Raw genomic sequence first — 22,099 nt, 5'->3', positions numbered from 1 at the left:
AAATGTACGACGTGGAATGTGCCTGTATAGCATGGACTTCAGTCCGCCCAGGAATGAACCTGAGCAGCCTGACTGCTGGTTCCTTGGTGTTCTTTAGAAAGAACTAAAATGTCTCGTTCGCCCTTTGAAACGTGGAGAGCAGCAAGCGTTTAACCAGGGCAGGTTTCCCGGAACTCCTAGGGAGATAATACTTCGTATTCAAAAATTTTGCCAGTCAGTGAGCAAATGGCATTGACTGTAAGCAAGTTAGCGATAATGATCATTGATTTTAATTCTTCTTCTTCTTTCTTTCTTTTCTTAGAGAGTCCAGTGTGTGCACCACAGGGGAAACTTTGCTGAATAAAAGGTACAAAGACACTTTCCTTTTCTGAATAGATATTGAGAGATAAGAATGTGTTTTTTGTGTCTCCAGCAGCTACGTCTGGGGTCCCCATTTACTCATCTGTGCAGCATGTGCCAGTGCACTCTGATCTCCAGGCCTGCTGTGCTGGGCTGATACCAGCTGCTGTGTCTCTGCCTTACTGGCACAATCCACCCTGTTGCTCCACAGGTTATGGGTTAAGCAGCTGGATCACACATGTGGACTGGGGATCTGCTAGCTGGAGAAAGCGAGGTGGATGGCCTGCTCGGTTCCCTTTTGTCTGCCACTGCTGCCGGATGTAGACAAGTAGCTTTTCATGGCTCCAACCAGTGGCAGGAGGCTGAGACTTTCTGGAATGGTGCATGCCAGTGCAGGGAGCTAACTGGGGGATGGGTCTCTGGAGAGGAGGCTTGGCAGCTGGCATGGGTTAGGGATGTTGTGCCCATGAGTTGCTTTGTGCGTGCTGACATTGCTGACTCTTTGTGTTGTATACAGCTATCAAGAATGAGCTGTGCAGGGATTTGTTGAGAGCGCTGGGGAAGTGGGGGTATCGTATATCTTCATCAAGCGCAGTGCTGGGGCAACTTCCGCTTTTCAGGGAGGCCCCTGCTTTCTGTACCCAGTGGTATGTAATCTATCACTTAAATCAGCTTCTGTACTAGGTGAGGGCAGATAGCTAATGTGATGCTAATTGTTAAAAAAGGCTCCAGGGGCGATCCTGGCAATTACAGGCCAGTCAGCGAATTTCAGTACTAGGCAAATTGGTTGAAACTACAGTAAAGAATAAAATTATCAGACAAATAGATGAACACGATTTGGGTTCCACGTGAAGAGTCAATGTGGCTTTTGTACAGTGAAATCATGCCTCACCAATCTATTAGAATTCTTTGCAGAAGTCAACAAGCATGTGGACAAAGGTGATCCAGTGGATATAGTGTACTTGGAATTTCAGAAAGCCTTTGACAAGGTCCCTCAGCAAAGGCTCTTAAGCAAAGTAGACAGTCATGGAGATAAGAGGGAAGGTCCTCTCATGCATCAGTAACTGGTTACAAGACAGGAAACAAAAGGTAGGAATAAATGGTCAGTTTTCAGAATGGAGAGAAGTAGCTAGTGGTGTCCCCCAGGGGTCTGTACTGGGCCCAGTGCTATTCAACATATTCATAAATGATCTGGAAAAAGGGGTAAACAGTGAGGTGGCAAAGTCTGCAGATGATACAAAATTACTTAAGATAGTTAAGTCCAAAGCAGACTCACTGCAAGAGTTACAAAGGGATCTCACTAAACTGGGTGACTGGGCAACAAAATGGTGCATGCCAGTGAAATTCAATGTTGATAAATTGAAAGCAATGCATATTGGCAAATATAATCCCAACTATACATACAAAATGAGGAGGGTCTAAATTAGCTGTTACCACTCAAGAGAGAGATCTTGGCGTCACCGTGGAGAGTTCTCTGGAAACATCCACTCAATGGGCAGCGGCCGGCAAAGAAGCGAACAGAATGTTGGGAATCATTAAGAAAGGGATAAATAATAAGACAGAAAATATCCTATTGCTTCTATATAAATCCAGGATACACCCACAGCTTGAAAACCGCGTGCAGATGTGATCGCCCATCTCAAAAAAGATCTATTGGAATTGGAAAAGGTCCAGAGAAGGGCAACAACAATGATCAGGGGTCTGGAACAGCTTCCATAGGAGGAGAGATTTAAAAAACGGAGACTTGTTCAGTTTGGAAAAGAGGCGACTTTTTGATTTAATTGGCGATTGGTCCTGCTTTGAGCAGAGGGTGGGACTAGGTGACCTCCTGAGGTCCCTTCCCACCCTGAGATTCTAGGATTCTACGACTAAGGGGGGATACGACAGAGATCATAAAATCGTGACTGGTGTGGAGAAAGTGAATAGGGACCTGTTGTTTACTCCTTCACATAACACAAGAAGTAGGGGTCACCTGATGAAATTAATAGGCAGCAGGTTTAAAACAATCATAAGAAAGTACTTCTTCATACAACACAGTCAACTTGTGGAACTTGTTGCCAGGGGATGCTGTGAAGGCCAAAAGTATAACCAGGTTCAAAAAAAGAAACAAGAGTGAGGCAAAGAGAGCAGACGTTGGCTCCAGTCACAGGCACGATCTCTAATAAAGGCAGGGCTGGAAGAAGGGCTTAGTAGTGCTAACAGGCAGGGTCAAGGCCCCAGCTCATTAACATCTAGACTGGCAGCCCCAAAGGGTTCAGGCCCCTTTATATACCCCCAAGCAGGCAGAGCACCTAGACCTCCCCACCGCTCAGCCTCTCCAGCCCATTCTTTGCTCAGTGACAGTTTTGTGAAGTAGACGCCTGCCCCATGGGAAGAATGTTCTCACCCCAAGTGGTGTCACGTGCATCAGAGATGAACACCGTTTGGCCATCCTGGCCTGGGGCAGTTCTGAACCAGAGACCTGGCTCCCACTCCCATTCCCAGCCTCTTGAGCAATCAGTACCCCGCTGCCCTGCAAGGACAGTTCCCAAATCTGCTCAGAGCCTGATGTGATAAGGAGCTCCCACACAGTCACTCAGGGAATGGCTTCAGTGGCTGGACCTTTTGCAGAAGTGCATTTCTAAAAGAGCTCCCATTTGAAAGCCAACTTTCAGGTCTTGTAGGCTGGTGGCTAAAACCCACTGACCTTGTGTGTGATTGTCCCACCTCCTCCGATATCCCGTACTGGATGGATTCTTAACCAAACTCAGCTGTGTCTATAAGTAACACTCATCTACCTTGATATAGTGCCCTTTGTACCAAGGGACCCTAAACTGTGCAAGCAGTATACTCAGCAATCTCTCCCCTCATCCCTCAAATGTAGCTATCTCTGGGGTGGAATGTACCAGCCATTTCTGCAACAACAATATTTCAAAACAACAAATGCAGCAGAGGGAATTGAGGGAAGGCAGGATGTTTGCTTGGGACTTTAGAGTCCATGACACTAGCAAAAATTGCCAGGAGATATTTAGGGGTAGATTTTTAAAGAGTTGCAAAAAAAACTTTAAAAAAATGGAATTGTGCACCCAAATCAGGTATTTAGATGCTTACTCAGATATTTGCATATGCATATACCCAATTCCTGTCTGTCTATACAGGCTTGTCCCACAAAGATAGGCATGCATTGTGGCGTGCACCCGTGGGTCTCCTTTGTAGAATACGTGACTCTTAGTAAGTGCCGGTCTGGTCTCTGTCTCAGCCAGCGATACTATATTTTGCTGCTCAGTGTCCCTCTGGGGCTGTTCTGGGCTACAGGTCCAGGACTGGCTCACATGTGACAAGCACTACCTATTCAATTACCAAGGCCTCATCCCCAGGAGGTCTTGCATCCAAGCACAGGTCTAGCCCCTACCTGCTGAGATGTGCTCGGGTCCCAGCACAAGGCATCTGGCCTGTTTCTTCCTGTAGAGAAGTCAGGATGGTGGGTTGGGGAGATTGCCATCGACTCCACGGCTCCGTAATGCCCTGCCTCGGACAGAGGGAGCAGCAGGAGAGCCCGGGCCAGGCAAGGCACAAACCGAGTTGGGAACAGCAAGGTAAACACTGTCAAACAGGAACTAACCGTGGTTTTGTGGTCAAGTGTATTATGGTGATTTGTGTCAAAGGGTCCCAAAGTGACGTAAGGTCACACCCAGGGATCCCTTCTAATGCCCACTGAGAGCCAGCCCCCTCCCTGTTCAACACCACACGGTTTAGCCGGGAAGGGAGGAAGCGGAAGTAGAGGGAGTCAAATCCCTGCTGGTAATGCTGGCCATGGAATAGCTAGGAGAAGAAAAAAAACCCACAGCCAAACAGTGACCTGCCTGTCTCTTAGCCTCTTCTCTCCAGCAGGACAGCGCAAAATCTCCCTCTGCTGCATGGGCTCCCCTTTCTGACCTGGGGAGTCTTGTTAAGGGGAGAAAGGTTTATTTCTAGGCTGTCCTATGGTCCCTCTCACAGACACTGAGGGCTTTAGGCTCGTGTCCCTGTGGCAGGGAAGGGTTCCTGGCCCCCTCTTACAGAGAGGGAGGGAACTTACCCAGGAGCCCATGTGAGGATGTTGCACCCAGTTTCCCCTTGACTCGCCCTAGGTCTTCACCACCAGGCCCTCCTCAATTTCTGTGGGGGGGGGAGCAGCAGTGGGGACTCGCTCCCCGAGGTGAGGGGTGGGGCTGCGCTGGCAGGGCTCTGGGGGGAAGCGGGGGGAGGCCTTGGACACCAAGGTAGGAATGAGTGAAAACCTGGGCTCTCTTCCCCTGCCTGCCGTGGTGGTTCTTTTGCTTGATCACACTCTCCTGGTGCTGAATTATTAAGTGTGTTGTTTTCTTTTATTGCTGTGCTGGAGGAGAACTGCCTCACACCAGCCCCGCTTTGAATGTGATTATGTGCTGGGGGGGGGGGGGTGTCAGCGCCAGCTGGGCCCCACAGAACTATCTTCCCGCCCTCGCACGCCTTCGCCTTCCCTTGCTCTTATTTATTTGCCTGCTCCTGTAAGTGGCTCAGCGCGCATGGTCCCCTCTCTCCGCGGCACAGTGGGTCCCTTGGAGGACGGGAGATTTAGTGTCTGAGAGACATGCTGCCCTGCCTGCAGAGCTGCTGCACCCGTCGCCTTGGCTCAAGGGCCTGCTCCGTGCAGGGATTGTTTATCTTACCCTGAGGATTCTGCTACTTTCCTCTGCGGGATGGAGCGTGATCCATAGCAGGGCTTTGCCCCAAGGCCAGGCTCCTCCAGAGAAACAGGGAACTTGCCAGGGCAGCAGCAGGGCTCAGGCAGGCATGTGGTAATTCCCCAGAGCCTCTCATTGGAGCAGCAGGGCATTCCTGGGGATCCAGGCCCCATCTCAGGCTGGAGGGGGCGTTGCAGGCGTGGTCGGGGCAGAGCAGCGTGCAGGAGTTGTGGAAGCACAGCACGGGATGGTTATTTTATTGTAATAGCCCCTTGGCAGCAGAGCTAGACTGTCATGATTCTGCCCTTCCCCGGCCTATCCCACAAGGGCCCTGTGCAATGTGAAAAGCTACCACACAGGGGCCTTGTCAAGTCCCCGTCCTGTCCCTCAGCAGGTAAGAATGTCCCTAGAACCATCCCGAAGGAGAACTGATGTGCTTCCACCAGATCCATTTGTTTGCACTCCTCTGGCCAGAGCCAGCCCATCCCTTTGCCCCTGCACTGCCCCCAGCCTAACCAGTGCCTGTCCCTCACAAGTCACTGGTGGGGCCAAGCTGCTGAGCTCTAGCCATTCCCTGGACTTAGAACTGGCCGTTGGGCTGGGCTGGGCTGCCCACAGCACATGCCCGGGGCAGGTGAATGAGCGAGCGGGGTGCAGTGACGGAGTCCGAGCGGCTGGGCTGGGCTGACCACAGCACACACCCAGGGCAGGTGCCTGCTCTGCATGGGTTCCCAGCTCTGCCTTGGAGACTCTGTGGCCGAGGGCAGCCCTTTGAACTCAGCCCCTCGGTTTGCCCAGGGGCGTTATTGCTGTTTAAGATCACAGAGTAAAGCATTGTTCAAGCGTTGCCCCTTCCCTTCCTTAGGCTCACTAATCTCAGGTTCCCCCAGCCTCCAGGATCAGGCTGTACCAAGGCTGCTCCTGCTTTTCTTTCCTGCCTCCCACCCCACGTCTGTCTGGTCTAGTTAGGTTGTGAGTGCTTCAGGATAAGGACTCGCTCACTGTCTGCAGCGCCCAGCACAATGCGGCCTCGAGGTGCTGCCCTAATCCAGGCAATAATAATCATTCCAAGAATTTTCACTCCCTAAGCAGCCTCAGAGGAAGGGGTTTGTGCAGAAGTGACCGAGGCCGTAGCCATGAGAACGAGAGGGCGGGGGGGCTCCGTAATGACCTCTCTCCCTTGGCCAGGGGTGGGGCAGCCACTATCCATCCTGGCCCATGAGAAGCCAGGAGCTGGGCCTAGCTCAGGCTGTCAGCCTTGGATGCTGGCTGAGCCTGACCCAGGAACAGGAGAGGAAAAGGAAAGGAAAAATCACTCCTGCCAGGGAGCAAGCGCAGTCGGAGCTGGCTGGCACCTCGCAGGTTAATTGTGAGAGCAGCCGATTCTCTTATTGACAGGGTAGCTTGAAAAATGCTGAGGCAGGACATCCATTGCACAGAGTGTCGGAGCAGGAGCCTACACTCCCAGCTCCCTGCCATGCACGCTCTCGCTCTCCCCGCCACACGTTCCCCTCCCTTCCCCGGCAGCCCATCCAGCCCCCTACAACAAACCTGGCAACTTGGCCCCCAGTCCTTCAGCCTGGCTCCTCGCCGCTGATTGGCCTCACGCTCCCAGCCTGAGTCCAGCAGCCCCTGCACTCCCAGCCAGCTGTACTCTACCTCCGCAGGAGGAACAGGTCCAGCCTCGCTCGCTTTTTCTCTCTTCCTTTTTCTCCTAAGGACGCCCAAGAGGATTTATTTTTGGTCCCTCCCCCCGTTTTTAATATCGAATCAGCTCCCCTCACCCCCACCCTTCCTCGCTCTGTGACTCGTGCTTGGGATCTGGGGGCTCGCTCCTTTCCCCTGCCCAAGTTGGAATCCTTTCTCCGATCCTCGCTCCACGAGCAGTTGAGCACCAGCATGATGGACACTGATGGCCAGCTCTGACGTGCATGGCGGCCTGTGGCGAGTGACCGCGCTGTGCCGGCGAGGGACCCGAGGCGATAGGGCACTGCTGCCAAGCCACCCACCAGCACAAAGCCCAGAGAAATCCCGGGGAGAGAGAGACTGCGAGGGAGCACAGTGCGGGGCACCTCCGCCAGCTGCACGGGGAGTGGAAGGGGAACCCCACACCCTCTCATTGCGCTGCTAGGCCAGCTCACCTGATTGCTCCTCTCTGGTGCTGCACATCCCCGCTGCCGACATGATGATGTATTTCTGGGTAGGTACCAAACACAGGATTTTCCCCTTTCTTTACTGGGAGCTGGGGGCTGGTTTGTTTCACAGCATTCTTGCTTCCAGCTTCTGGAGCTCTGCTGCCTGCCAGGGAGATGCTTTCTTCTTCCAGCAGGGATCTCTCTGCTTCCTGGCTTCCATATAGCCAGAGGGGATCAGGTGTCTGCCTGTTGGAGACAGGCCCCCAGGAGCAAGGAGATGGGAGCTGTCTTCCCCCTCCCAGAATGGGCAACTCCAGCATGGGAGCTGGGCAGGGCTTCCTGGTTTGAATTCAACTAACGAAAGGCATGGTGACCCCTCCCCTCTAGGAAAGCTTTCTGGACAAATCCTGACCCAAAGTTCTGCCTCTTCCTGCAGCTGCCCCCTCTGAGCCCCAGGCTCACTGGGGGCTTTCTATAGCACAGCCCTGGGGGCTCTTAGACTCAGAGCTGTTCTCTAGGCTCTCTGCAGATCACCAGGTAACAGGCCACGGGATCTGGAGGTCCTGCTCAGAGGCATATTCCCTCCGCTAGGAAATCTTTCTGCACCTGTTCCACCCAATCTCCCCTCACATCACTCTCTGGAAGAGGAGTGGAGGATAGTTAGCAGAAGCAGCAAATCTTTGGCTGCTCAAGAGAAGTTTCTTTGTTGTTTGGTTTGCTTTGCTCAGAAGAGGCTTGTGCTGTAGGTGAAATGCCAAAAGTACTTACCCAGGGATGGAACCCTAGAGAACGTGGCCCAAGGTGGGAGTGTCCTGGAGAAAGGGGCATCTGCTGCTGCTCGTTTGGCCTGGCTCTGGGAAGTTCCTCCTTCGTCTCTGTACCCAGCACGTCTGAGTTTCCCATGCTCCTTTCAAACAGCTCAGCTTGACTGGCAGCAAGTCCTGCTGGAAACAAGGAAAGAGGCCTCTCAGTTATGAGTCCGTGGTATTCAGGCAGCAGCCCAGTGAGCAGCTGCAGGGACGTGGACTGGCCTTGTCCTTAAGGCCTCGGACAAGAGACTTTAAATGTAGCTTGTCCAATAGAGCACAGAGGAGGGGCATGTGAACAGTGGGAGCAGGTATTGGAAGAGCATGTGAACTGACCTGAAAGCACCTTCACAGGGAGCTTCCAAGGCCAGACAGCCAGAGGTTAAAGCCAGGGCAGTTTGGCCAGATTCAGGAGAGAATGAAGTAACAAGATGAGGAAGCAAATGGGCTTGAGACAAGAGCAGCAGACAGCATTCTTGTGCTCTGCCAGGGCCGCCCTTCTCCGGGAGTGCCGTGAACTTACCGGGGGGGTGGGGCCTCTGGAAGCTCAGTGGGGTGCCTCCTGGCTTTTTACACTGGCTTCTCCCTCTTTCAGGGCAAGTTTACAATATGGCCTAAGTCAGTCTTACTTACATCGCTCAGGGGTGTGGAAAAGCTGCCCCCCAAGTGACGCAAGTTTTGTGCTGTCCACAATGGCGCTATGTTGGCAGAGACACTCTCCTGCTGACACAGCTTCCGCTTCTTGCCAAGGTGGAGCAGTTATGCCGACAGGAGAGCGCTCTCCCGTCAACATAGCGCGTCTTCGCCAGACAATGCAGCTGCACCAATGTAGCGCTGTCGTGTAGACTTGCCCTGAGTCTGCCTCTCAGATTTCCCATGAGATAGGGTGGGCAGGGGGTGGAGGGCAGGGGGTTCTTGGCTCTCTGGGCATAACCTCCTGCTTATTTCACATGGTATAAATGGCTGTGGTTAGTGCTTCTTTCCCACTCCCCACCTTATTATCTTTAGAGGAGCCAGCATCCCAGCCCAAGGGCTCTGCAAAGGGCATTTAGCTCTCTGAGTGCCTGGCACAGCCAGGGTCCCAGTTCACTGCTCTGCATAGTGGTGGCATTGGAAACAGGCTCACTGGCCATGCTCCGGGTGCTGTCACCCTTTGTGCCCATCCTGATCTATGGGCTGCAGTGAGCCATGGTACCTGGTCTCCAGGATGATATAAGCCATTTTAAGTAGTAGGTGGCAAACTCTTTTAATCTCATTTCAAGCTCACTCCTGTGAATGGGGGCTTTGCACATCGAGCTGAGGGTGAGTCCCAGCTCGAGGAGACGTATTCGTATGAGCTCGACAAAAACAGAATGTAGGTGCAGTGGCGCAAGGAGCAGGACAGGCAGCCACCCTGGGGCCTAGGCTCCTTGACAGCTACATATACTCAGGGCGGCTGCCTCTCCCATACTCATGCTGCCATGGTTGCATCCTGGCTTTGGCCCACCAGTTCCATTAGAGCTAGCACAGAGATGTCTCCCGGAGCTGGGACTCACCCCTGGCTCAAAGGCAGGCATGCCCTTGTGGACTAAGACACTCCATGCAGACTCTCATGTTACTGGGCTCAGGTGCTGTTTAGGGAGAGAGTGTAAGGAAAATGCAAAGACATGATTTAAAGAACATAACACAGAAGAGAAAAGAAAACAATGGCAGAGAGAGACGGAGACACATGGCACAGCAAGGGGGAGATGGGATAATAGATACAAATGGTCTCCTTGACTGTGCAGGGCAGCACCTGTGTAACTGAGCAGAACCTGCTCCAGATAATGCTGCTCTAGAGACCTTCTCTTGGCAATCTCACCAGTTATTGCCCTACCTCTGAGTCCATCTTCCTGGGGAAACTTATAGAGCCGGTTATGGCAAAGGTAACTGGTACCATCTGGACTGCTCAGAAGTCCTTGTCTCTTTCAGTTTGGGTCTGGGGCAGTGACTGTGCTGCTCTTGTTGGTTGATGTTCTGCTGCTAACACTGGGCCATGGCCTGGTGTCCAAACAGCCTCCAAGACTGTTGAGCGGCCTCCAAGGTTTGTTAATCTCCCGCAGTCCTGTTGGAATGATTCCGTTTATTCGTCTGAGAGGGAGCAGAAGGGAAGGTTTGACCCAACTGCTCATCTGCACGGTTCTGTTTTGTCAACCCTCCTGTTGAACATGTATGTGAGGTCACTGGGGAAATTGCCAAGTGTTGTCATCCGTCTGTGAAAGATACCCAGCTCTGTGTCTAGCAAAGCTATATGGAGGGGCATCTTTGTGGGTTTTGTGCCAAGCTGCAGTAGGTGCCTGGCTGAGATAAAGCTGTCTGACCCCAGGCTGAATAACATGGAGGTGATGCTAGTGGATTGGGGGAGCATATGACCAGGTGGTTCCTGCCCCTGTTTTTGATGGCACGCGCATCCTTTGTCTAAGCGGTTTGCAGTTGGGGATGCCTCTGGAATCCTGGCTGTGCCTGGAATCACAAGTGGCATCAGTGGCCAGGAATGCTGTTTTCACCTGCTCCGAGATAGATGTTTGTGATCATTTCTTTTTGATCTGGGTCTCCCCATGTAATCCAGATTGGCTGACTGCAGTCCCCGGGATCTCCTCCAGAGTGGTTTTCTTAGGTCTTCCAGCTGCCCTCCACACTATTGGCTGTGTGTCGCTGTGGTGGGGCTGCCGCAAGGGTTGCTCATGAGTGGCTTTCTTTCTAAGAGAGCCCAGAGCACTGAGCCACTGCTCATCGGCCCGAAAGACTCTTACAGGCGGCTCCACAGAGCCCTGTTCTCCAGCTCAAAGTGTGTATGGGGCTACTTGGTTAATTAAGTATGGGCTGCCGCGTCTTCATATGTAGAGGAAATCCGGCTCACTGCATGTCTCCACCTCTCCTGAGCTGGTTGGGGCAGTGGCACGACTTAGCTGGTGTCTAACAGGTTGGGGGCTGGCTGGGGGCTAGCTGGTTCGATCCAGACAGGACTGAGAGGCTGCAGGGAAGGTTCTGTCAGCCCTGGAGGCAGGTGAACGTCTGCCATTTGCTGTATGGGAGGCAGCCCAAGGCCTGCTCCTGGATGCTGAGGTAGCAGCAATGGCCAGTGCAGCTTTTTATCATCTGTACTCAGTAAGGAGATTACAACCTTTTCTTTCAGCTTCAGAGCCTCATCAAAGATACCAAGGCCTTTCATGAAGACGTGGCCTGACGGTAATGCTGTGTGCTGAGTTACAGCCTTTGTGGAATGGTGCACAGTGTGCCAGATCCCTTCTCCAGCAGGGTTTCCCAGCATCTCCCATCTCTGCCCCATAATGTGCACTGGCTACCAGTCCCAGCCCAGGGGAAGTTGAAGCGTTGGCTTGAGGAACAAGAGCAGTGAAGGGCGGCGGCAGCAGCACGGGGTCCACTGGAATACATACCCAGAATCACGGGCGGGCGGCGCTAGCCATGGCTTCACTGCTCTGAGCTCCGGTACCCCTGTATGTCCAGGCACGCTGCAGTCACACCTCCTGACGGCAGTGTAGACATACTCTTAGGAAGTGCCTCTTCCCTTACTTGTTTATGTCAGACTTGAGCTATTGGGCACTGGTTTCAGTGACCGGGCGGTTCCCAGGGAGGGTCCCCCCGCTGGGGAGCGACTCTGATAAACGAGGTGGTAGGATCACGTCAATGGGCTGTCGTTCCTGTGCCCAGGCAATCGAGCTCATTTTTATATCTCTGAAAGTAAATAAATAAAATCACAGAATGTCTTTTCCTGATAGCCAAAGTGCTGAGCCTTGCCCCGGCTACTGCAAGGCTGGGCTGGGGTGTAAACTGAATTACCCATCAATGTAACAGTGCCACAGACACAGGGTCTTGACCTAAACCAGTCCGACCAGTGTTTGTGCCCCTTTCCTCCTGGCAAAATACAGCAGCTAAACCTGCCCGTTTCCATAGGCCAGGCAGCTCTGGGGCTCTCCCCACTGCCTTGCTCTAGCCCTCTGAAGGCTGCCTGAGGCTCTGGGGCTCTCCTGAGTGGCTAGTGAAGGGGGTGCCCATCTTTGCTCTGCACTCTGGCACAGAGTAAGCATTTAATAGACATTTGTGGTGTTTTCCTGCCACTTTTTTGCTTTCACAGCCCCAGAAAGAAATGAGACCCACAGCCGCTCAATGGGGCAGGCCAGCATGGGGGCTCACTCCATTTGGAAGCACAGTCTGGAGATGCGGGGTTCCCCACTCCCAGCCTGCTGCAGGCTTCCAGAATTACAGAGAGGGCACTACAGCAGCTGCAGGGAGGAGGTGGAGGAAAGGAGCTCAGGGGAGAGAAGGGACTAGTGTGAATTTAGGGTTTCTCAGGGAAGCAGCTTTTGGTCTGAAGATGCTTTGCCATCTGAAGTCTTTGTGCAGCCCCTTTCCTGCGCTGGGCAGGAGCGTGGCAGGGCCCGGGAGCCCCTTTCTATCAGGGTTTAAATTCTGCACAGGACTGGGGGGGTTCCCAGCACTCAGCTTGTGTCTCCACTCCAAATGCCTGACACTGGTCAAGACAGGGGGCCACAGCTGGGATGGGAGGTTCCTGAGTGCAGCTGTCCGAGGAGGGGCATAGTGCATGTGGAGAATGTGTTTCTGAAGGGGAAGCTGTGGGCTAGCTGGGTTGGGATAAAGGGGCCTTGATTTAGGATGAGATTTGGTGCAGCTAGGGGAGCCAACCGCATGGATACAGGGCAGGGCTGCAGTGGGTGTCTGTGCAGCAACTCCATAGGCCCCAGGTAGAGTTTTGCAGAGCCCTGTGTGCAGCCCCAGGGCTATGGAGTGGGGCTCAGGGAGTAGCACCTTGGCTCTCCTGACTCCTAACCCCTAACTCTAACCACGAAACAGCTCTTTCTCCCTGCTCAGGGATCTCTGTCCTCCCAATAACGCCTAGCACAGGCAGCTCTCTGCTGGCTCTGCCAGGGAGTCTGGGGAGAGAGATGGGCCTCAGCTCCTAGGAGGGAGGATTGGTCTCCCCAGGCTGTGCAGAAGAAGGGCCCAGCAAGGGCTCAGCTCCCAAGGGCAATGAGGTAATAGCTTGAGTGTCGTCCCCAGCTTGGGCACGGCAGGAGTTTCTCAGTCTCTGCTGTGGGGGGAAGCGTAGGGGTTTGGTTTCCTCCTGCGGCTGGCGTTGTGGTCACTGTTGGCAGCGCTGCAGGGAAATTCTGCAGTGGCAGCTACCAGCGGGCCTCTCAGTAATTGACACCACAACAGGCTGGGATGCCAAAGCAAAACGTCTTCAAATTAGCAGTGATTGCAGGAGAAATAAAGAGCGTGGGGGGCGAATGAAAGGAGGGTTTCTATAAATATTATGATTTTTAAAGTTTGCCCTGGAGTCCTAGAAGCTCTTTAAACACTTATAGTCTGTGCATTTAAAAAGCCTTATAATGAGAATTTAGTGTCGCCTTTTGGAGCACCTCCTGCCTCGTGTTTTCACGTGCCACCTGTCTTCTGTCCTGATTGGCTTTCCTGCCTGGGCTAAGCCATGTGACTGGCATCATCTCACAGACGCAGGGATGTGCCAGCCCCCTTTTCACTCTCCTGCTGACTCAGCAGCCTTCCCCCATCCTGGCTTTTTGGCCCCAGGGTGATAACTGAGTCTCATGCGAAATCACTCAGGCCTAAAATTTCCAAAATTGCACCTGATTTGGGGAACCTTCTTTCCTTGGAGCCCAAGTTGAGACCCCAGAGGCCTGTTTTTCAGAGAGGCTGAGCACGCACAGCACTCCAGCAGGGCGGAGTTGTGGAGACTCAGCGTTTTTGAAAATTGGCTGTTAGAGCCAACTTCTCCCTTACCCTGTCCCTCGCATCACCATTCACCCAGTGCAAAGTGTGTGGAGTGGATGGAAAATGCCACCATTCTGATTCAGTGACGTTTTACCTCCCTTGGTGCTGATGTAAATGAAGTTCACAGGGTGCATGGCCATAGAGGAGGGCCCATGGTGTCTTGCCCAGAACCAGAGGAATTATCTGCCTTAAAGTCTGAATAAGAATCAGTCCAGAAACTCCCCAGAAAAACTCGAGTCAGATGTTTATTGCCTTGAACTTTTCTCACGTGCTTTTCTTTGTGACATTTTTTGTTTGTGTCGCCACTTTCATACAAACTCCCAAATCCTCTTGAGAGTTAAAAGGTGAAGAGCAGCACAGGGAGACAGAGAGAGAGCAGTGATGCCTTCAGCTGAGCTTTGGGATGGTGATGAAAAGCTGCCAGGGGTGAGAGGGACAGGGAGGCTGTTCCAGGTGTCAGGAGCTGCAGACAAGAAAGCTCTGGTGCTGGGTATAGGGAGATTGCGAGGAGATGCAGAGAGGGGGCCACCACTAGACAAGTGACGAGGGGAGGGAAGAGGCATAGAGTGCAGTATAGACAGCTCCACCTCCTTGCCAAGAGCCTGGTCCCTCCCCTGGGAGCCCATCTCCAGGTCAGAGAGAGTGCAGACTCCATGGCCCGTGCACTCTGCTGTGACTGCCAGTTGTGACAGTGGGTTTGCAATGTGGGCACCAAGTGACTCTCGAGGTTTGGCCGCTGCCCAGCGGGGCTGGGTTTGAATAGACAGCCGAGGAGTGACACATTCCATAGTCCACTCCCAACCCCCTGAGCCCTCCATTCTGCCATTTGCTGTCTGACCTCTTCACTGAATGCCCCGCATCAGCAGAGAGAACTTGCAGAAGGATCCTAGGGTTTTACTAGAACTAGTTACCAGATTGTCTCTCTGTGGGAGGTTTCCTGGACTGCTGATCCCCAGATGGGGGCAGCAGCTCTTTCAGGGGAGCAGAAGATATGCATGGATGACACTCGTGTTTGGTGGGGTCCAGTCCACCCTTTTATTAAGCCCCACAAGCTCCAGAGCCCCTTCCCATCTTCTCCCATGAGTGCTTGTCAGGAATAATACTGAAACCAAGAGGGTGGGGGATGCTGCTTTTCTGGTGTTGCTGAGGCACTTTGGATTTCCTTAAGCTGCCTGGGAAGGGCCTGCTGCTGCCTGGGGCAGAAGGGAAGGCACTGTGCACTGCTGAGTTGCTTCATTATCTGCATGCTTAGCTCTGTGGGGGAAGGAGAGTGTGATCTGCCCCAGTGACCAGCGCATTCACGTGCCCTGTTGGGCCATTAGAAAGATGCTCTGAACTTTCTCACCGTCACTTCTGTGGCTTCTGCACTGACATTTCACCGGCGGTGTCTTGGCTTTTCCCAATAGGAAATACTGCAGAGCAGCGGCTCTCAACCTTTCAGACGATGGTACGCCTTTCAGGAGGCTGAGTTGTCGTGCATACCCCCAAGTTACACCTCACTTAAAAACTACTTGCTTACAAAATCAGACATCAAAATACAAACGTGTCACCGTGCACTATCACTGACAAATCGCTGACGTTCTCATTTTTACCATATAGTTATAAAATAATCAATTGGAACATAAACACTGTACTTACATTTCAGTGTGTCGTATACAGAGCAGTATAAGCAAGTCATTGTCCGTATGAAATTTGAGTCTGTACTGACTTCGTTAATGCTGTTTATGTAGCCTGTTGTAAAACTAGGCAAATAGCTGGATGAGTTGATGTACCCTCAGAAGACCTGTGCGTCCCCCTAAGGGTATTCGTACTCCTGGTTGAGAACAACTTCTGCAGAGTCTGAGATTGGAGCCCAGGCAGAGGGGAACCAGAGCGGGAGGTGTCAGAGCCCTGGCTTGGGGAACTGCTCCAGGTGACACTGCAGCTGTTCACTGTGGAAGGCCCTGCCCTGTGCTGCTCCCCTGGCGCTGGGAGACTGAGTCATTCCCGAGCATCGGTTCTGCCTTGGTTCCTCTGCCTGTGTGTTCAATCTCATTAAATCCGCGGTGTCAAATTGTCATTTCCTACAAATATTGTGTTGAATGAAGGGGCTTCAGGAAGGATTGTATTGACTGAAGGAGAAAAGCCAGGGATTCTCGCTGGCACCAGGGCAGGGCCATGCTTGCTCTACTTAATTAAAAGTGTAAACTGTGTGTGATCCTGAGTGCCCAGCGCCCACTCTGCAGAGGCCAGGAGCCCAGGGCTAGGGCCAAGAGAGTCTCATTGCCTCCTGTTTTTGACCCATGTGATTCACATGCATTATCTCCTTCACCAGCTCCTGGCTCCTGGGGCCTCAGTGCCGGCGACTGCGGATTCTCATTCTGTGGTGCGAATGTGGCATATATTCCTAGCAGCGATTGGTGGGATGAAGATGGTGAATCTTCAGTAGGTCCTGACCTGTTACAGGGCATGTAGGTTATTTGACACACGCACACACCCTTCCCCTGCAGAATAATTGGCTTTGAAGAGACTTGGTTGTTCTGCTTTCTCCCGAGCCCTCAGCAGCATGAGTTAGGGGCTGGCTTCCCCCTCAGGGCCCAGGTTCCTTCCTAACTATTGGACACTCCACGCAGGAGAAGCCCAAAATCCCTTCCCCCTTGACATGTTGCATTTGGGAGAGTCACTTCCTTATTACAAAGTAACTAAATTGCTGGGTCTGGATACGGAGTCAGCACCTCTCGTATCTTGGCGGCTGCTAGCTCGTCTCTAGCCCAGCTCAGCAGTCGGGTTTCCAGCTCACATCCTACCAGAGATGTCCCCAACTTGGTTGTCAGGGCAGTCAGGCCAGGGGCCAAAAGGACTGAGGAGACAGAATTCCCCCTGCAGCCAGTGCTAGCGCTGTGATCCTACGTAGCACAAACTGCTGAAACTCCCAGCAGGGCTCTCTGGCTGGAGGAGCAGGTGTTGGTGGAAGAGAGGCATTCTCTGGGGTGGGAGGCTTGCTATGAAGGGGGGCAGGGGCTGGTGGTTTTGTGGCTGTGGATGCATTAGAAGGAGAGAGCAGTTATCTGTCTGCATATTTGTTGCTTGTGTTGGCAGGTGGGTATCTCAGATTCCATGAGGTTCCTGTGTCTGATCTCTGCCTTTGCCTTTGGCTGTTTGGGATCATTGGTTCCCGTACTGGAAGAGCAGCTCCCTATATCATGACTGAAAACTTAATTATCCCAAGGCAAGAGGGTGAAATCACACAGCTGTTTCCTGTGGAGGTTGCTGCTGTGCATGGCTGGTTTGCGTGCCGAGGATCTGGCAGAGAGTGTGGATCCTGTTGCAGTGGGGCAGGGTGTGGATGGCAGCCCAGGTTAACATTTGAGGGTTTTGAACCATATGATGGTTCTTGGGGTACCCAGGACTGGGAGTCACCTTGTTACCCCTTGGCCTCCAATGAGGGGGAGATCTGCTTGTGCTTAGCTGGGTGTCAGCTTCCTGATGCCACCAACCTGTCAGCTGCCCAAACAACCTCCTCAGGGTTCTGCCATCCCCTACTTTTCCTTGCAGATTAAAAATAGGGATACCCCTGTCTCTGCGCCCCCTTGGAGCATTCCCGAGCCCCATCTCCACTGAACCCTCACAGAAATACCTGGCCTGCTGTCCCCTAGGGAACAGCGTACACACCAGCTTGTACGGTTCAAGTCAGGATCAGCACTTGGCTTACCATCATAGCACTGAGCTATAGGTATAGTGAGTGGAAGGATGGTCCTGCTCCTGCAGAGACAGGGGCATCATGCACAACAGAGAATGCAGAATCCCACACTTTGCCCCCTATCCAGCAGCTTTGAAAGGCTCAATGTCTCCAGACGCTATGTCGCTTTCATCCCTTCCCTCTCCCCACCATTCAAATATTCCTGTACTCAGGCACTTTACTTGAATGCAGCTCCCTTCCCCCCAAAACCAAAAATTGGCCACTGTGAGTGCAAGAGCCTTCTCCTCTGCAGCTCCTGGGATGTGGCCCACATTCTCCCATTTTCCTGTCTCGGTGATTCTCCATCCCTGCTTAAACATTCTCATTGCTTCTGGATTTCTCTGTCCGTCTGCTGCTCCTCTTTGTTATTTGGGGAAGCACTGGGATGAAAGGTGCTATGTAGCACAGAGAGCTTGTTACCACGACAGGCTGTAAGCTCAGTGGTGGTGGACCCATGAGAGCAGGCAAATTCCCTTGCAATAGTCCCCTTTTCCTCCAGTGTTTCCAATAGAACAAAAGCCCCTGGAGTAACCCTGCTGTAATGGAAAGAGCAGCTTGCATCTGCTGGACATGCTGCCTAGAACTAAGCACCTCCGGCTCCATCTCTGTCTCACTCAGAAAGCAGAAGCTATTGCCCACAGCTGGCAATAAAGCACCCATGCTGTGTTGTTCAAATCATGCACTGTTGGTTTCCTTTTCACAATGCTATGTGCATCAGTGGGCTTTCCCGTAGGCTTCGGACCAGAACCAGTTAGGAACTTACAGCTCCTAGCACGCAGGTATTTCTCCTCTCCTCCCGAGCTGAAGCTCTCAGTCTCCTGAGGCTCATTCTCCAGGAGGGGCTTTCAGAGAGCGTGGAACTCGGTGGCGTTGCTGTCAGTGCAGAGCGTGCGCTCCTGCCGAAGGGGGGTGCCAGCAAATGGCAAGGTGGGCCCAGAACTGGCTTCACCCAAGCCTCATGGAGCCTGTTCCCACAGGCATTCAGGAGGGATCTACTAGATCCTTTCCCCACGTTGTGTCTGTAGACATAGTGCTTAGCTCGGGGAAACCCTGATAGCACTAGCTGGAGCCTGGCAGTGTAGACAGATGCTAGACAAGATTCAACCCCCCAGGCTTTTCCACTGCTATGTAATGCTGCCTTGCCGCATCCCAGCTATTTCAGCCCCGAGTCCTGCCACACACAGCTCTGCCAAAGTCCCTTTCACCTCGCCCGCAGGCCCCTGCTTTGCGAGTCCTGGACTCCCCACCCAGTTCTGCCAATGACCCTGCCCAGCGACCCCGACCAGCACGTCCTGCACTCCCAGGAGGCTGGGCATGGGCTCTGCAGCTCACACATGCTCTCTGGGGCTCATCTGGGAGGATGGTGTATTTGCTTCTCTTGGAAGGATCTGATCCCTGGAGTTTAAACTCATTGTAAGATAGGGTCTGGCGGCCTGGGCCTGTGTCGCCCTGCACCACTGGGATCTGATTCGACCTTACACCCACTTGTGCTGCTGTGAATGAGTGTACCGGGGCAGGACAGCAGAGAGACAGGCCCAAAAAGGACATTATTTCCCAAAGTGATGATTTGGTGCAGAGCAAGGGAGACCCCTACTGCCAAGGAGGCTTGGGCAGAGCAAAGGGAACTAGGACTGGGTCCGAGTAGAACATCCTGCATTTCCATGTGGAGCTTATTTGTGTGTGTAATATTTGAGGGGGACCCTGCTGTGCCATCCCCTGTTCTGCCTTCGTACTCCCTCCACCTGGGCTGTCCCTATGCGGCAATCGAAGGCGTAATTGCAGCTCAGGCAGGCATATGTGCACTAACTTTAATCTCGTTAGGACGGGTAGAGAGAGCAATGAAAACGCAGCGTGCAGACCCTGGTCTGGGCTAGCAACGTGAGTACGTACCCAGGGTCCTGGGTGGGCTGGTACAGCCTCTGCCATTACCTTTCCACTGCTCCTTTGAGCCATAGTAGCTAGACTAACGCGATGGTGGGTCTGCCTACCCACGCTGCAGCCACACCTCTCACTGCAGTGTAGATGTACCTGTACTGAGAGAGGGTTCCTCGTCCCCTGTTTCCTGTGGAACATTAGCTGCACAGCTGTTTCCCAGGGGAGCAGGCTGGTGTCTCAGGCCTACAGGCCCTGAAGCTCTCGTTAGCACACTGAGTTGGGAGAGCAGCAGACTCCAGCCCGAAGGGACCTGAGAAACCTTTCCCCTCACCCCTGGCTGAGTAGGATCGTTGTTACTGCTGCCCTCGCTCCAGAGCAGCTCAGAGGTGAGTGCAGACCCCTCACCAGCCTTCGCTGAATTTCTTCACATCTGTGACGAACTACTGCTGCGCTTGTCATTAATGGATGCTGTAACTGTCGGGGCCCTGGGGTAGGGGAGGCATGTGCTTTGCTGCCTGGAGGCTGCAGGGGCTGAAGTGAATGGGAGCGCCCTGCTCCATCCCCATATCCCTCTTTCGGAGCCTCCTCCTTTGGGTTTTGATTTCTTTTGAGTACTGAGTGCCCATCACTGGGAACACAGTCTTCAGATTATTCCTGCCTCATGTTAGCTCTGCCAATGTTCCTTAGTCCTGACCCTAATCCTGTGCAGGGTCCACATGCAGCTTGGCCCAGACTTCCCAGCCATAACTACTGGGTAGAGAATTTCGGCAAGTTGTGCCCTTGTTTCGGGGTGTATAAGACTGTCCAATAGAGAGAGCTGGGTGAAATCTTTCATTTGCAGCCTAATCACATTTGTTGCTGTGCATTCCATCTCCACGTTCTATCAAAGGTGCATTTCTGGCACCCAGCACCACAGCAGCCGAGCTCCTTACAAACTTGAATGTATTTGTCCCCCAGCCCCCTGTGCAGCAGAGCAGGGCATTTGTCTCTTGTTACAAGGAGGAGGGAGAAAAATTGTTGTTCTTAACCTTTGAGGATAGGACAAGAAGCAATAGGCTTAAATTGCAGCAAGGGAGGTTTAGGTTGGACATTAGGAAAAACTTCCTGACTGTCAGGGTGGTTAAGCACTGGAAGAAATTGCCTAGGTTGTGGAATCTCCATCATTGGGGATTTTTAAGAGCAGGTTGGACAAACACCTGTCAGGGATGGTCTAGATAATACTTAGTCCTGCCTGGAGTGCAGGGGCTAGACTAGATGACCTCTCGAGGTCCCTTCCAGTTTTATGATTCTACATTGTATAGGTGGGCACTGAGGCCCACACAGATGGGACGGGGAGTCTGTGGCAGAGGTCTCCCAAGTCCCAGGCTAGCACCTGAAACACTGACTGGATGTTTGATAAGGGTGGGAGGGCAACTGTTCCCCTGGCAATGGTGAAACTCTCAGTAGCACAAAGGGCACCTCAAAGCCTTTCAGCACCCGGATCAAAAGCCAGCAGAATTCTGCTGCCTTTCAGCCAATTGTTGCAGAAAGAAAATTAGCAAATTAACTTTCATGGTGAAAATCCAGCTCCTGAATGTCTAGGCTGCCACAAGTGTGTAATGGGCTAGCAGAACTGCCTTTTAGGAGCCCGAAGGACTGCGGTGTTGTCAGCCCATATGTTCCCTCTTCAGCTTGGAAGTGACTCTCTCTTGGGGGCACCAGTTTGCTGAGGCTTGGAATTGGTGAGTGAAGGAGTTTCCTTCTTTCCCCAGCAGGAATACATCTTCCTATTGCAGGAAACAAAATTGAGGAACCCTCGGGAGTTTACTTAAAATAAATTAAAAAATAAAATCATGCTGATTGGAGAGAACGCCAGCTCCATCCTATGCATGTGAGCGCGTTGCCACCCCATCCCCAGAGGGCAGAAAGAAAGATGTGCTTAGAATTGCAACCCTGTGCAACTTCTGCCTTTGATCACATAGCTCACATGTGCCCTTCGCTTTCCTTCTTCGGATATTTATTATGTTTAATTTTCCTGGGACGTGGCTGTAAGTGAGACAGATGGAACAGAATCTGTGCGCCGGGTGAACACATCTTAATTAAACAGATAAATAAGCTTCCCTTCCAGGGAGATTTTCCTTTTTCCGGGGTTTCCGCTGGGGCTGCAGCGCATGCTCCATAGAGCTGAGCAGGGTCCCTCTGGGAAGTTCTGGAGACGAGGTTCCATTTGCAATCTGGCCCCAGTGTTCGGAGGCTCCTGCATTCCCAGTGCAAACTTGGAGCTGCACTAGAGAGCTTACGGCTGAGCTGCTCTTAAGCCAACGGCAGAGAGCGCTTCCCTTGGCTTCATGGATCCATCCCCAACGAGCGATGGCCACCATATCGGTGGGAGAAATTCTCCTGCCCACACAGCGCAGTGCACACCAGCACTCAGGTCGGTGTAATTTACGTCGCTCAGTGGGTGGCTTAGTCACACTGACCTAAACTGTAGCGTAGCCTTAGTAAATTGTCACTAACACGCACCCCCATCTCCAAGCCAAACGAAGGCCTAACTCCTAGGAGTGATGGTGCCCTCTGCTGGAGGCCTGTGTTGTGGCAATTGTAGCTGAAGTGGCAGTTATTCCCCGGTGGGTCTGTCAGTCCGTCCCTGTCCCATTCCTGCATGCTGCTGTTACTAGAGGTGCTGAGAACAGCGGAGGGAAAAGGTGAGTACTGAGCTCTATAGACCATTGGTGAGTGTGATCCCACCTGTCAAGCCACCCCCGTGGAGTC

At 52.7% G+C, this 22,099-nt stretch overlaps 1 protein-coding gene across 10 annotated transcripts in view; it reads left to right on the top strand.

Annotated features, from left to right (window-relative positions):
* Positions 1 to 22,099, top strand: part of RBFOX3 (RNA binding fox-1 homolog 3) — a 352,823-nt gene that overhangs the window by 264,655 nt on the left and 66,069 nt on the right. For 5 of the 10 annotated variants that reach the window (XM_043527725.1, XM_043527727.1, XM_043527726.1 and 2 more), the window contains one exon: positions 302 to 346. The exons of 1 other annotated variant lie outside the window; for it this stretch is intronic. Coding sequence is in view for 3 of the 9 variants with exons in the window: in XM_043527735.1 (XP_043383670.1) it covers positions 7,207 to 7,224 (18 nt within the window). In the remaining 6 variants the exon portion in view is untranslated. Of the gene's footprint in view, positions 1 to 301; positions 347 to 6,743; positions 7,225 to 16,184; positions 16,206 to 22,099 lie in introns of those variants that run through there. 4 more of the 10 variants (XM_043527735.1, XM_043527720.1, XM_043527721.1 and 1 more) reach the window with 2 other exon arrangements.

The sequence above is a fragment of the Chelonia mydas genome, chromosome 14, assembly GCF_015237465.2.
Source record: "Chelonia mydas isolate rCheMyd1 chromosome 14, rCheMyd1.pri.v2, whole genome shotgun sequence".
In the NCBI taxonomy this organism is placed as follows: domain Eukaryota; kingdom Metazoa; phylum Chordata; order Testudines; family Cheloniidae; genus Chelonia; species Chelonia mydas.
This window is presented reverse-complemented; position numbering and strand designations above follow the sequence as displayed.